Genomic DNA, 16,496 nt, shown 5'->3' with positions numbered 1-16,496 from the left:
CAGTCAGGACTTGGTCGGTCAATGACTGCCAACTTTCCTGATTTTGCCTGCTTCCAACTCAGGACCAGCCAGAGAATGTCAAATACATATGCTCCCCAAATCAACCACATATGATGCTCCTGTTTTGGTTACTTCACAGCCATACTTAAAACCTTTAGCCAGGCATACCTGAAGCCTTTCCTTTTTCTCACTATAAAGCTTTCTCACTCCACTGACTGCTTTTGATTCTTTGCCAAACACAAGTGATGGTAGCTGATTCCCTTGCTATAGTAAGCTTTGAATAAGTAGCCTCTGCTCAGTTTTATTTGGGTGGTCTTCCTTTATTTCAACTCTGCATTGACATATGAAAGGTTCCAGGAAAACTCCCTTATACTGAAAGCTGTCTTCCACCAGGATGTCATGGAGCTGGTGGTAATGCCATTGGGTGAACATCTCCTAGAGTTTAGCTCTTTATCTTTCCAGAGATAACATACATTTATTTATTTATTCATTCACTCATTCATTTTTATTGAAGTATATTGGATATACAATGTTATATTAGTTTCGTATATACAACATACCAATTCCACCATTCTATACATTACTCATGTGCTCCCCACGGTAAGGGTAGTCACCCATCTGGCACCATACAATGTTATTACAATATTATTGAATATTCCCTATGCTACACTTTAAATCTCTGTGGCTTATTTTCTAACTGGAAGTTACCTCTTAAACCCCTCTTATCTATTTTGCCAATCCCTACACCACCTTCCCCTCTATCAGCCACCAGTTTATTCTTTATATTTAAGAGTCTTTTTGTTGGTTTTATTTGTTAAATTCCACATACAGTGTTCATCTTTTTCTGTGTGACTTACTTCACTTAGCATAACATCCTCTAGGTCCATTCGTGTTATCACAAAAGGCAAGATCTCATGCTTTTTATGACTGAATAATATTCCATTGTGTGTGTGTATGTATCTACAGATATATGTATGATATATCACATCTTTATCCATTCATCTGTTGGTGGGCACTTTTGCTGCTTCCATATCTTGGCTATTATAGATAATTCTGCAATAAACATAGGGGTACCTATATATCTTTCAGAATTAGTGTTTTATTTTCTGTTTTATTTTCATTGGGTTATAATTCCACTCCGTTGTAGAATTACTAGATCATGTGGTATTTCTGTTTTTTAGTTTTTGAGAAACCTCCATACTGTTTTCCACAGCCAGTGCACCAATTTACATTCCCACCAACAGTATAAGCAGGCTTCCTTTTCTCCATATCCTAACCAGCCTTTGTTATTTCTTGTCTTTTTGATATTAGCCATTCTGATAGGTGTGAGGTGGCAGCTCTTTGTGGTTTTGATTTTTGATTTTCATTTTTCTGATTAGTGATGTTAAGCATCTTCTCACGTCTGTTGGCTATATGTATGTCTTCTTTGGAAAAATGTCTGTTCAGGTCCTCTGCCGTTTTTAAATTGGATGATTTGGTTTTGTGGTGTTGAGTTTTATGAGTTCTTTATGTATTCTGGATATTAAGCTCTTATGGGATACATCATTTGCAAATATCTACTGCCATTCAGTAGTTTGCTTTTTTATTTTGTCGATGGTTTCCTTTGCTGTGCAAACACTTTTTACTTTGATGTAGTCCTAATAGTTTATTTTTGCTTTTGTTTCCTTTGCCTGAAGAGACATATCCAGGAATATGTTGCTATGGCTGATGTCCAAGAGATTACTGTTTATGTTTCCTTTTTGGAATTTAGTGGTTTCAGGTCTCATATTTAGGTTCTTAATCCATTTGGGGTTTACTTTTGTCTATAGTATAAGAAAGTGGTTCAGTTTCATTCTTTCGCATGTAGCTCTCCAGTTTTCCCAACATCATTTATTGAAAAGACTATCCTCTCCCCTTTATAAATTCTTTTCATTCTTCCTGTTGTTAATGTCATATATCACATTGATTGGATTATTAAACCACCCTTGCATCCATGGAATAAATCCCATTTGATTGTGGTGAGTGATGCTTGTAATGTATTGCTGAATTTATTTTGTTTGTATTTTGTTGAGGATTTTTGTATCCATGTTCATCAAATATTGGCCTGAAGTTTTGTTGTTGTTGTTGCTGTTGTTTGTTTGTTTTGTTTTTAGTGTCTTTGTCTGATTTTGGTATCAGGGTAATTCTTGCCTTGTAAAATGAGCTTGGAAGCATTCTTTACCCTTCAGTTTTTTGGAATAGTTTAAGAAGAATAGATATTAGCTCTCCTTCAAATGTTTGGTAGAATTTAGCTGTGAAGCCATCTGGTCTGGGACTTTTGTTTGTTGGGAGCTTTTTTATTATCAACTCATTCAGGTTTAGAAGATTGTACATTTCTAGAAGTTTATCCATTTCTTCTAGGGTATCCAGTTTGTTGGCATATAATTTTTCATAATGTTCTTTTACAGTTCTTTATATTTCTGTAGTGTCAGTTATTTCTTCTCCTTCATGTCTGATTTTATTTACTTGTGTCTCTCTTTTTATTGATGAGTCTGGCTAAAGGTTTATCAATTTTATCTTTTCAAAGCACCAGCTTTTGGTTTTTTTGATCTTTTCTATTGTTTTTTAGTCTCTATTTCATGTATTTCCACTCTGATCTTTGTTGTTTCCTTCCTTCTACCAGCTTTGGTCTTTGTTTTGTTTTGTTTTCTAGCTCTTTTAGGTGTAAGGTTAAGTTGTTTATTTGAGGTTTTTGTTTTGTTTTGTTTTTGTTTTTTGTTTTTTGTTTTTTGTTTTTTAATTTCTTGAGGTAGACCTGAATCACTATAAACTTCCTTCTTAGAACTGCTTTTGCCATCTCCCAAAGATTTTGGACCATTGCGTTTTTATTTTATTTTGTATTTTAAATGCATGTTTTTTTCTAAGGACAGATCTGTCTGAGCAAGTTAATTGTACAGAACCTTAGAATGAGAACAGCTCACAGGTGAAGCAGAATAAACACCAAAGAGATGACCATTCAGCCACGCTCCCAGTATTGTACGGCTTCTGCGTGGGAAATGAGAGAATGACCTTTTGGGTCCTGATGGCATTGGGATTCTCTGATTTGAGGACCCACACCCAGGATTGGGCCACTTCCCTCCTGGGCTCTGTCTCTTTGCACTTAGCTAATCAGCCATGTCCTGTCATGTCCCAACTCTCTTACCTCATTAGAACCAATCACAAGAGGCCCAGGAAAGCCATTAGCTCAGGACTAAGCACAGAGGGCCTCAAATTTAGAGTGCTTACTCTGGCTTCAAATGAGATTATATCTATCTATCATAGTAAATTTATGTTTAAAAAACATTGACTTGTAAATGTTAGCATTTAAAATGTCACAATTTTTATAGCCTTGTTTTGGCATTTCTTCATCTTATAATACACTGAGAGTTAAAAAAAAAAAAAAAAAAATCAAAGCAGCTTAGCTTCTCCCAACCTTTGGGAGGCTTCCCTGTCTCTTATGTCTATGTCTCTCCTTTTTATTGGCTAATGTTTTCATAGTGTTTTGTGTGTGTGTGTGGGGGGGGGGGGGTTATGGGGGAATATAGATGTTAACAGAGATAGAATATTAAGAGGTGTTTGGCTCTGGGTGCTTTCGGTCCCAGACAGTAGATGTTTAGTGGTTGTTGATCCAGTGACTGAACACATGAGTAAACTGATTTGAAGACCCAAGTCCAGAACTGAGCTAAGGAGATGCAGAGAGAAACCAGAATTGCCTGTCCTAATTCTCTTACTGTGGCACCCAGATCAGTAGCATCAGCTACTTTAGGGAACAAGTTGAAGATCCAATTATCAGGCCCCACCTGAATCTCAGAATCAGAATGAAAAGTTTGAGTATGAGTTTTAGCAATGTGTGTTTTAATAAGCCCTCCAGGCTAGTCTGATACATGCTAAAGTGTGAGACTACTACTCTAATTAGAAGAGTCATTCAATAGTTTAAGACTTTTCTTCTCCTGGGATAACAATTTATATGAATGCATGGTAGATTTCAGGAGCCTGATAGCTGGCACCTTAAAATGGACAGGAAACAGGAATTTGTCACCTAGACCGCTGCTCTCAAACTTTAATATACACACTGATCCCCTGGAGATCTTATTAAAATGAAGATTCTGGGGCACCTGGGTGGCTCAGTTGGTTAAGCATCCGACTTTGGCTCAGGTCATGATCTCATTGTCCGTGAGTTCGAGCCCCACGTCGGGCTCTGTGCTGACAGCTCAGAGCCTGGAGCCTGTTTCAGATTCTGTGTCTCCCTCTTTCTCTCTCCTCCCCCACTCATGCTCTGTCTCTCTCTTCTCAAAAATAAATAAACATTAAAAAAAATTAAAATGAAGATTCTGATTTCAATAAGATTATATTAGGGGCCTAGGAGTCTGCATTTCTGACAAGCTCCCAGGAGATGATCCTGGTCCTACGATCATACTCAGAGTACCAAGGTTTTCATAGACTATAGGTTCCAGCTCAGAAGCATCTGAGGTATGAGCAAGCAGGGAGTCAGAGCTCAGGAAATGTAGGGGGATGTCCAGGAAGTCTTAGGAGGTCTTGATCAATTCTTACATAGGTGTGATCACTTACTATTTAATGTGTATATCCAGGGATCCCTACAGAGATTAAAAAACAAAACGAAACAAAACTTAGGGAAATGTCTACTTAGCAGCTAGGAAACCTGTGAGAGAACAAGGATGTAGGGTCAAGATCAAGAAGACCCCTGGCTAAGAAGAGCTGACTGGGGAGGAGAATTCATATTAATTTAATAAACTTTGTTAATACCCTACTTTATGTCCAATACCGAATGTCCCCAAGGAGCTTGTGATCTGCTGGAGAAGGGAGAGAAGCCAAACCAAACTACCAGTAACTAACCCTTCAGCTCGAATTTGCTTAGCAGCACCTCACCTCTGGAAAATGTAATTGGGAAGCAGTGACACCAGTAGATAATGGAACTTCCAAACATCCGCCCTGAGTGAAGTACCTGTCCTAGCTTCTGAGCAGCCAGGCAGGGTTAGGGTGACTTGTGGGATCAGGAAGAAGAGAAGGAGGACAGAGCCAGTAAAACCAATCCAGAGGGTGTTTAGAGCAATAGGTAAGAGAGAAGAGGTCAAAAGGAATCCGGCACCACTGCTACCTTTTTGGAATGAATTCAGTCAGACTTTCTTGATGACATATTACCAGCTAACAGACTTGTGGTCTTACCTGTTTCCTGAATTGCATAGATCCTGATATTTTTCCGCTTGGTGCTTTGCCTCATGTCAGTTCTTCCAACAATGTGTGTAAATATATTAGAAGATTTATGCAGAGGAAATTGAAAAGTGTTACTCAGTGAGGTTAAGATCCTATTGGTATTTGAAATGGTCTGTGACAATTAAAAAAAAAAAGTAACACAAGTTTGTTTTTTTTTTAATGAGTTTCAGATTAGGGAGGATAGGAGCAATTATTTTTAGCAATTGTCTGTATGCTCTTTTAGAAGACTGATTTGGTCATAACTTCCTTTCCTGAGGTAAAATGACACAACGAAGGCTATTTACAAACTTTCTAGAAGTAAAAATAGTCTCTAGTATGAATAAAGACTAGTATTCACAGAGCCTAAAATTAATTTTCCCGACATGACCACCAAATGTACATTAATACTTCATGTTGTTCTTACAAGGCAGTAGTGGCTTCCAAGTGATTTTCTCAAGCAGATGCCCAGTAGTACTCACTTGTAGTGGAGCCCAAGTAAGTGATAGGGTAAAAAAAAAAAAGTTCTCAGCAACTTTTACCCCCATAGTCTTCTCAAGGTAGAGCTAAAATTCTAACTCTATACTGGTTGGAATATACAATAGAATTCTCAAAGAGACCACATCCTGTTCATACAACTAAATGTCTATTGAAGTAATACCATCTTTTACTAGCTTTATTTGAATTGCTGGTAAATCACACATCCTAAAATTACTCAGTCCTTGAAATACCATACTTGTAAACCAAATAGCATGTATACATTAAAAAAAAAAGAGGGGGGTGTGGGGGTGCCTGGCTGGCTCAGTTGGCGGAGCATGTGTGGCTCTTGGTCTCAAGGCCGTGAGTTTGAGCCCCACATTGGGAATGGAGCCTACTTAAAAAAAAATTTTAAAGGGGTATATGAGTGTGTGTGTGTGTGTGTGTGTGTGTGTGTGTGTGTGAGAGAGAGAGAGAGAGAGAGAGAGAGAAAATACTCAAAGATTTTATAACCTCTAAACATAAGATAGTCATCTTCTGTGCTCAGCATTCTCGTGAGCATCTTATACCTCTGAAAAACATAGATACACAGCTCTATTTTCCATTCAGACTATTTTTGCAAAGGGTGTATTACAGTTGTTCTGACAAAATGGCTTCAAACATTTGCCAAAGAGAATAAATTATAGTAGGAATGGGTGGTAATTATTAGGAACTTATTCTGGGAATAAGAAACCTTCCTTAATAAAGGGCTATGTACTGCCCTCTGAAAAGAATAGAGGATTTCCCCAAAGTTAAAAATGTACTTTTAACAGTTTGCATACATATCCTGTGGGGGTTAAATTAAGTTTAACATGTTTTCCCAGAAAGCCAAATTCAGTCTGGGTTCAACCCATGGATTACAAGGAGCCCATAGAAAGCACATTTGAGTTGTTTAAAGATAATAACTAACTCAAAGTTTGTGTTCCTTTTACCTTTGAAGCAGAGTTTAATGGGCTTGAAGTATTCAAATCTTTCTGTGACACATGCAGATCCCAAACATTTTTAAGAGGACTGAGTTGAAATAGTACTAGATAAAGAAAAAAAAATTAATAAACAGGCTAAGCAGCTTCCAGTGATGTATTCTGCAGCACTGTTAGAAGAATGTGAAATTGGGAAAAAATGCTTTATTTTGGTTTCCATCTTTTGTCGCTCTTCAAAGAAGTTAGAATTAAAGATGAAAATGCCTTGTGACCCTAATTATAATAACTGTAATATTTGGTTCTGATTTGAAGACTATTTTCACAGAGTTGATGTAAAGGAAAACTCAGGGTAAATTAATTTTAAAAGAACTGAGTACAAAGGAACCCAAATAAGAAGAGCCTCAACTTCTTCAAGGAGCTGCCAACCACAGATAGGAGTACTTGGTTTGCTGTTGTTTTTCTCTGATACTAATACAGAATTTGGATTCTGGGTTTATCCTCTACCAGACATGGGTTATTTAAAAATTAATTAATTACTTTGAAAAGTACAGGTGAACAGAAAGCAAAAAAGCAAAATTAATATCATTAAACAAAAATCTGACTTTGTTCTCTTGTGTTCCAGTATGGTTACCCAGTGCTATCATTTGGTGATCACAGGTTGCTTGAGATGCCTTTATGATGTTTGTTAAATTAAGTCAAATATACCTTTTTTTAATTTTACTTGTTCTTCTAAGCTGGCTATACCTATATCTTACTAAAGGGTCATTAAAGGAAAAAGAAAAGGAAAGGAAGATAGATATGTGTTTCTTTCTGCACGTATAACCTACCTCAGCCATGTTGGATGAAGGCTATGTTTAGTTAAACCTCAAATTGGTCATTTTCATAAACTGCTAAAAAAATGGATTTCTCTTGGTGTTTCCATGGGTCATTCACCAAGCAATAATACCATCAGGAGTTACTGATCCCCTGGGGATAGCAGCTTAATTACACAGAAATTTTAAATGAGAATCGTGTTATAAGAGCAGGCATAGCAACTGTCCTGTCTTTGGGTGGTTTATTATTAAATTTAATACCTCATATGGTCTTTTTTGTTTTTGTAGATTTTAATTCTAAGTCGGTCTGGTAAAATGTGAATTATTGTATTATCAGAAGTGATAAAATGTGTACGATTATGAGCATTGCAATCTGCAGGTGTAACATACCTAAAGCAAGATTAATAGTATCAAGCAATTAAACTGAAGCTATCTTTAAGGGGAAAAGAAAGCCTTAATGCTACCCTTAAGTGTAAATTAAACTCACGCTAAATATTTTTAACTGCAATAAAAGCATGTTAATTTTAGGAGTGACTTCTTTATAAGACCTCATTTCTTCGAGTAAGTTTTCCTTTCTAAGAATACAAAAGCTTACTGAAATAATTTCTGTTGGTAACTCATTCCATAAAGAACGGAATTTTTCCTTGGCTTTTAAGCTCAATGAAGAAAGCCCAAAATAGCACAGGAAATTTTGTATGTGGTGAATATATGTATGAACTAAATCCAGTAGGGATTAAAATGATTAAATTATTGATAAGGTCATTGTTGGTCCCAAAGCATTCCATTAGTCATACAGTACTACTTAAATATTTTGAGAATTTGGCTTTAATTTTCCTATAATCGCATATAAAATAGAGGAAACTGGGTTTGCTTTAATTTTATATCCTTGCATATACAACTTACTAGCAGTCTTATATAAAAGAAACATGCCAGGCATCTAATAATAAATTCTTTTCCTTATGTGTTTCTGTTTTTTTTTTCCACTTCCTGAATTATTTTTATGCCGCCACTAACAAGATCACTGCCTGTACTTTCAATTTAGCTACACCTTTGCCTCTCGGTAGCATGACAGGTGGCTTTGCAGTGAGTTTATCAAGACCTTGGTAAACACTTAGAGCACTTAGCAAAGTGTACAGAGCTCTTTGCAAAGAACTTTCTGGATATCTATCTCTCTCTGTCTCTGTCTCTGTCCCTTTCACACACACACACACACACACACACACACGCATGCACGCATGCGCGCACGCATGCACGTTTTGGTCCTTGCCCTGGAATTATTTAGCAGTGTACTTGGCAAGGTGAAACTTCAAAAATAAAGCACTGTGAAACATTTATAAAGCAGCACATCACAGATTACACATTGAATCTAAAAGTACTGAAGACCTACGTTCTATGCAGTTTTGATGATATGTTTTATTCAATGTAGATTTGTGAGATATTTACAGCTGTCCCTCCTGACAGTGCCACAGCCGAGATGGTTGCATGTAGGCATGAGTGGGGTGTCCTCGCCAAAGCTAAGCTAACATAACCCTAATCAGCAGGAAAGTTGCGTGAGAAGTTTGGGCATTTTGTTACAGAAATAATAGGAATGTATATCTTATTTCTTTAAAAAGAGAGGCTAATTTTTTTTTTCCTTTGGCTCTTGAAGCACCATCTGTGATGAAACTAACAATGCAACTGTCCATAAGAAAATGAGAGGACTGAGCTTTAAGCAAGGGGCAAAGAGATAGTATTGTATTCTCCGTGGTATCTATTAACTTTCCTCAGTTTTTTTTTTCTTTTTTTTGCTAAATGATGTCTGTTATAGCATGATGGATGATGTCAGCTTTTTTCAACAGTCATTTTGCTTTTAATAGGAGATAGCAGGAAAAACACACAGAACATTTTTCCTCTACACATAAGAAGGCTAACGAAAAGTAATGTCTTCCAGGAAATACCAGCCATAGTTATTAAATAGGCTTACTCAAATAAGGAAAGTATTAAAATAACCTCCATGAATGAAAGAAGCAAGTTCAAGGCATAGTACCATTTTATAGGTGTAATTCTTTACAACATTGTGATTGGACAAGTTTATACATTATGCTTATGCTTACCTCAAGTGTAGCTAATGCCATCATATAGGTGTGATTCTTGAATTTTATACTGGCATCCAGATTTGAACCAGGAAGGATCAGTTAAATGTCAGAATTTTATATTTCAAAAATGCCAAAATTTGCCTATCCATCAAACCAGGATAATTCTTATTTATTTTTATTTTTCAGCTTTATTGAAGTATAATTGGCAGATAAAATTATGATATTTAAAGTGTACATTGTAACGATTTGATGTATGTGTACATTGTGAAAGGGTTTTTCCCATCTTGTAAACACATCCATCATCTCACATATTATATTGATTCATTCATTCATTTATTTTTGGTGAGGATATGTTAGTTCTCTTGGCAAATTTTGATTATACAATACAGTGTTATCAACTACAATCAACATGTTACACTTTAGATACAGTTTTTTCATTAATTTTTCTTCCAGTTGTATCAGCTGAATAACTGTAAATGACCACAGTCCAACTGTTTTACTCATTTAATAATACATATATAATTATCAGTTTAAAGATCCTGTTTTTAAACAGGTCGCTAAAATGGTTGAATCCAGGTGCTTTTTGATTTGCTCATTCTCTGGTTCCCCTGATCCTCCTTGTGAGACTCGTTGGTTCTTTGTCATTTCAAGAAGAGCAACTTATTTAATTTAGAGATATTTTTGTACTTCTTAAAATAGTAAATATTGGCATTTGTAATTTGAAAGAGTTAGAAGTGTGTAGAGAAGTAATATTTTTCCTGAAGCCACATAACTACAAATAATATTAGACCAAAAAAAAATATGTATATATATATATTTAGACACCTCATATTAGCAGTGGAGTGAGAATTGAAAGATAGATAAAAATTGTAAATGATACTGTTACACTTTTAAAAAGATAAATGTTACTTAGGCTTTAAATCTTTTTCCTGAAAAATTGAGTATCATAATTTAAGATGTAACTGAAAATACAATTTAATCTGTTGATTAATTTGATAATATGAATGAAACTTAAGTATTTGATCATATGGTTCCTAATAACTGTGATACATATGTGTGATTATACACTATATTGTCACAGCTTTGACTCATCCTTAAATATAATACTCCCTGAAGAAAGTATTTGAATTTTTTGGCGGGGAGGACTCACTTTAACCCCACAGATGGTTATATTTGGTTTCTAATTTTGCAAAGAGGTGATCTCTTTTAACTATTTTTTAAAGAATTTCCTCTGTTCTGTACTATTTGGAATACTCGAAATTTGGAATTTTTGTTTCTTTGTTATGTGCCAGAACCACATAGAATTCTAGCTGAAATTCCCAGAGAAAGTCTTGTGTAAGGAAAGTGTAGCCGTGTTATATAAAATTAGAGGTAAATGGATAAAAGCATATCAAAGTGAATTATTTTAATTTTCTTGTAAGAATTACTTATGAATAGCTTACAGGCATTTATTGAAAGTTTAAAGTATAACTTTTTATGACATATAATTATATACAGACCTTGTTGAGTATTCTTATAAGCTGATTATGTCTACTTATAGCACAGATGTCCCATTTTCCTGGCCATGTATTTTAGAACATCCCTAAAAAGATAACCTCACTGATGAGGTATATCTATTCTAAAGTTAAAAATAAAGTATCACTATTTGTTTTGCTTGAAATAACTATCTATGCTTGACCAAAGTAAAGATACCTGTTTTTCCCACATTTAATTTTAAAATGAATATTTTAAAGAGTGAAATGTGAGAATGCAGTTTTCTGTTTAGCTATAGTTAATTTGTTGTACCTACAATCATTTGCAAAATTCCAGTTAACAACAATAACAACAACAACAATAACAAAATCAGTAGTTTTCATAAAATTTTGGAAAATTCTATTTTTTAATCCTAACCTTACATATGATGTGACTGTCAGACCAGTGTGCATTCATTGTCCTTTTTGCATTTTGAGTTTGGGATTTCTGTTAAATATGAAAGATTTCTACCCTTTTCAAATATTCTGCTAGTGTTTGATACATATAGGAATAAACTTTAATGATTGTGGCCCAGTTATAAAATTACAAAATTGATCTGAAAGCTTGAAACTTGGATTTCACTGTATTATACTTTCAGTATGTAATATTTGCTCAGTGTGATCAGTTAAAAAAATTACAATTTTTTTCACAGTTATAGTAGAAAATGACTCTTCCTTATATTACTCTCAAAAGTACTATTTTCTGAATTTTGGTTTTGTTTCTCTGCAGACGGTGGGTCCGGCTACTGTTTGGACGAGAGTTCCCCCTGCAGGATCTTCTGGTGGTCTGGGATGCCTTGTTTGCAGATGGCCTCAGCCTGAGTTTAGTTGATTACATCTTCATAGCCATGTTACTCTACATCCGAGATGCTTGTAAGTGTTAATGACCTTGCCTACATTCAAGTAGGTGGTCCTGAGTTTTTAAATTGTTTTATCTTTTAAATATATTTTATCTTTTATTCTGAATTACCATACCTACCTTTTTATAGTAGGTAATATATTGAAGTTTCAAAGGAGCATACTAAATATCTTTTTTGTTAGTTAACTATGTACATATTGGGAGATGTGGGTGATTTTATCCTGAGGGAATTGGAATATTCTTCAGAACTATTTTTCCAAAGACTTTACTCCTGCTTTAATCTCCTCATTACACACATTTGTGAAAAGCACATATGAAAAGCCAATATTTCAGATATGTTTAGAGCTCCACCTTCTGACAGGTAGGGAGTATTCAAAGATATTTATCAGGCGATTGGAGCTATTTTTGTAGTATCAACAACTTGCCAATAAAAAATAAATATTACATTTAAAGATATTTTAACTTCTTCTCAGTTATATTTTGGCCAAATGTATTTCTCAGTACATTGCCAAATGGTAGACGTATTCCTATCTCATCAGATCTACCTTGGGATGCTTGCCATAGCTGGAAAGCCAGTGCCTGTCTGTTGTGAGTACTCTTGTAATCTTCAGCTTGAAGAAAATACCAGAGCATGTTTTAAATTTCGAAATACCTCAAATTGTTTCCCTTCTCAGAAAAATAATCACTGTTCACAAAACAAGATTTGTAAGCCAAAGTATAATTAGGAAAGACTGCACAGAGTGATGATTAAATAGGAAATAAACAAAAAAACTATCATAAGAGTAGGACTTTGTCAGCAGAACATAAACTGTTTGGAGTCATTCACGATCTCGACTGTTCCATTGCTTTGTGGCTCTCTTTATTTGCTCACTGAATACCAGTTGTGCCAGATGCTCTTCTTATGCCTCTGGTAACGCTAATAATATTCTTTAAAATTTTAGATTATACTTTTTTAATTCCCCCCAAATTACTTGAATGAATAAGTGACAGGAGCACCACATTTTATCTAAAAATTGTGAGTTTTTTCTGTGCCTTGAAGGTCAAATAGTTTGGGTTTTGACAGACAAAGTGGAAAGTTCCTTCTTTCTGAGTCAGAGCTAATCATAGAAGAACATGGAAATTATAAGAGGTAACATCTGGAAAGTAGAGAAAGATGTTTGGGTAGTGTTGATGGATACTAAATTTTAGGATATTCAATACTACTCTCTCATTTTAAAGTAGTATGAATTTTTTTTTATTTTTTATTTTTTAAAATTTACATCCAAATTAGTTAGCAGTATGAATTTTTGAATGTAAATTAAAAAAAAAAAAAGGAATGAGTTTTACTCTTTTAGAAAAAAATGGTTTGGGATATTTTCACAAAATATTCCAATGCAAACAACTGTTGAAATACATTCTGATTTTCTGTAGTCTTAAACAATTAAGTATTTGCTCTTTTCTTAACTTTGGTGTATCACAACTGTATATTTTGTAATTTAATCATTCTGTCTCCTATGCTGAGATCTACTTTTTGAAATCAATTTCATAAAACAGGTGAATTTTTGGCAGCTGAAGCCCTTACACACTTTCAGTCCATCCACTGATGTTATAAAACATATGCGCACATGTGGAAAAATGCAGGAGTAATGAAGTTGTTTATTCCTTTCAATATTTAGGCCAGTTTATTTTAATTTGCTTGTTTAAATACATAAGAGTGGATGAGATCTCCTAAAAATAGGATGACTATTAAGTTTTAGGGTCATTGCCCTTATGCTCAAGAAGTTTATCAACTAGCAGGAAAGACTGACATAATTAATTTCAAACTAACATATCCAGTGCTGTGGTTGAGGTGTGGATGGGTAGTATGTAAGTTTAAGGGAGAGGTACTCAACTCCCCTCTGGGTCAGCTGTGAGTGACTAGAGAAAATGGTGTAAGTGTCAGCAAGTTAAATAAGGGGATCTGAATTTCAAGTGGAAGGGACAGCATGAACAAATGCTTAAAAGTGAGAAAACAGCTTAATGGGGGAGTGTGTGTGTGTGTGTGTGTGTGTGTGTGTGTGTGTGTGTGTTTGCAGGTAATTTGGTATTAGTGTGCAGATGGAGATTGACAGGTTATGAGACCAAAGAAGTGAACAGGGATAGGATCGTGATGAAAGTCTTTATCCTGTAAATAATAGGGAGCTCCGGAAGGGTTCAGAGCAGAAGCATCATTGTTAGATCACTCTGGCGGCACTGTGGAGAACAGATGTAAAGGAGACAAAAGTAGAAGGAAATCCAGATAAAAGGTTATGACAGTTGTTCAGGGAAAAATGAAAGATTAGAGAAGTCTTCAAAATTAAATCAGCATGTCTTGGTGACTAAATATGGGTGAGGAGGAATAGGAAGTCCAAAATAGTCCCCAGTTTGGGGAGTTGAGTGACTAGGTAATATGTGTAACTTGGCTAGGAAATGAGGATTAGCATGTTTTAAGAATGGAAATGATTAAATTTTGGCCCTACTGATTATGCGATCTGTGAGAAATCATAACCTGAAGATTTGGAAAACAAAGCTCAATGTCAGTATCAAGGCTACAGATTTAGTTTTACAAATGTTTAGTAGGTATGTGTTAGTTAAAACCATAATATTGCATGTGACCTCAGCAGGGTGACCATATATCCCGATTTGTATGGGACAGTCTTGGTTTACACCTGCTAATGAAGAGTAATAATTACTAATACTGCCCTGTTGTACTCTCAAAGACCCTCTGTTAGGATCATAAGAATTACATGGTCAGCCTACCTAAGGTGGGTGCTTATAGAAGGAGAAGATAGACAAAGGTAGAACTCTGCATTTAACATCAGTGTTTAAGGCATCAGAGAAGAAAGGGCTTGTGTTGTAACCTCACAAAACTGTGTTATCTGAGCCAGGGGAGGTAATAGGGGTTGAGAGTGCTGAGTACGGTAAGGTAAAGGGGGAATGTCCATTCACTTGGCCCTGTAGGGGGACAATCATCAGATACCCTTGCCAGAATGGTTTAGCGGAGTGGTAAAGCAGAGGCTGGATTGCGATGGGTTGAAGAGTGACCAGACAGGTAAGAAGTATAAGAGCTTTCTCTATAGTTTTGTTGTTGTTCCCATTGCTTTCTATATGGATTACAGTTTCAACTTTAAAAATCAATAAAAAGGAAAGTATGTAGAGATAGCACATGTAGAGTAATCTTTAAAGACCGCAGAGCAGGGATGAAGAAAGATGTAGGTAGGGGTTAGTGGAGGGACAAGGAAAGTTGGATGGCTGTCTTTAGAATAAGACGAGAGCTCACTGGAGGCTGGAGAGAACCGACTGAGGATTTACTTCTCAACCAGTCTTAAGTTGGTCCCTCAAGGTTCAACACTAGTTTTCCCCCCCTGTTCCATTGATGAGATCTATGAAAAGATAAATTATCCTGTTTACTTGAAGTTTTTGTTTATTGTTTATTCTTCATACCGACTCCCCTAACACCCAGCAAGAGGCCGGATTTTTTCTGTCTTGGTTTCCCTACCATATCCCAGCATCTAGAACAGGGCCTGTTATGTAGTAATCTTGATGAGTATTTTTTGCGTGAAATGATCGAAGAAACAAGGGCTCAGAGGCAATGGAACGGTGTTAGGAGTCCTATGGAACAGGAATAAAAGTTGGTACAGGTCCTGGATGAAGGCACTAGGCAGGTTCCAAAAGTAAACTAGTTGATTGGTGGAGAAGATGGGAAGTGGAGGAATTGCATGTCTGATACAGGAGGAGGCAAGGTTGTCTGCTGTGAGTGAGGCATGGTAGGATTAGGGAGCTTAGGGGAATGCCTGGGGAGTGTGAGAGAGATGGCTGACCATGGACTAGGACAAGCTGGTCTAGCTGTTGAAGATCCTGTCCTGCAGAGACTAATGGTGGGCAATAGAACCAGGCCTCAAGGTTAGGATTTTCGGAGCCACACACTGCAGTCCAGGCATACAAAGGAAGCAGATAATGATCTAGGCTCCAAGCTAGGCCCACATGCAAATGAATTAGGCAGAACTGAAGGGAAGCAAAAGGGTGGAGGGTGTTGAGTGCATTTCTGAGAGAGTGATTTGGAATGTGTAGGGAGGGAAGCATGGCCAGGAAAAGACTGTGGGGAAATCAGAGTATGAAGGGATTCAAGGTAGGGTGTATGAGACTTTAAAGCATCAGAGGTGTGGTCAAACAGAGGATATTGAGCAGTTATGGGTGTGACCCGGATGGTTGGAGTTAGGTAAAGGGAAGGTAAGTAAGTCATTGGAGAGATCAAGAGATTGTACAGGAGGTGGGATTTTTGTTTTGTCCTCTATGGACACTTCACCAAGAATCATGGTAGGAAAAGATGTAGAAGGGAGCACAGCGGGCCAGACTTTAAAAGCCTCAACTAAACGCAGAAGAATGACCAAGAAAACAGCTTTTATTCAGTCATTTATCAAAGAATCAACCATTCAATCAGAATTTACTGAGCGCCTGCTATTTGCTTGCCATCATGGTGCATAGATGGCAGTGATGAAGGAGCATGATGAAGGTTTAGACGTATGGCATGAACTTTTGAGGGAAAGGAGGTTTTATGGTAATATCAGAAGCCATGGCACCCCTCACCTCACTGCTGAAGG

At 36.3% G+C, this 16,496-nt stretch overlaps 1 protein-coding gene across 9 annotated transcripts in view; it reads left to right on the top strand.

Moving 5' to 3' along the window:
* Positions 1-16,496, top strand: part of TBC1D5 (TBC1 domain family member 5) — a 535,872-nt gene that overhangs the window by 384,183 nt on the left and 135,193 nt on the right. For all 9 annotated transcript variants that reach the window (XM_078432387.2, XM_078432389.2, XM_078432388.2 and 6 more), the window contains one exon: positions 11,770-11,912. In XM_078432387.2, the coding sequence (XP_078288513.2) occupies positions 11,770-11,912 (143 nt within the window). The remainder of the gene's footprint in view (positions 1-11,769; positions 11,913-16,496) is intronic.

The sequence above is a fragment of the Panthera onca genome, chromosome C2 (genome assembly GCF_046562875.1).
Source record: "Panthera onca isolate mPanOnc1 chromosome C2, mPanOnc1 haplotype 2, whole genome shotgun sequence".
NCBI classification, from domain to species: domain Eukaryota; kingdom Metazoa; phylum Chordata; class Mammalia; order Carnivora; family Felidae; genus Panthera; species Panthera onca.
The sequence above is the reverse complement of the archived record's forward strand: the minus strand, read 5'-3'. Positions and strand labels throughout refer to the sequence as shown.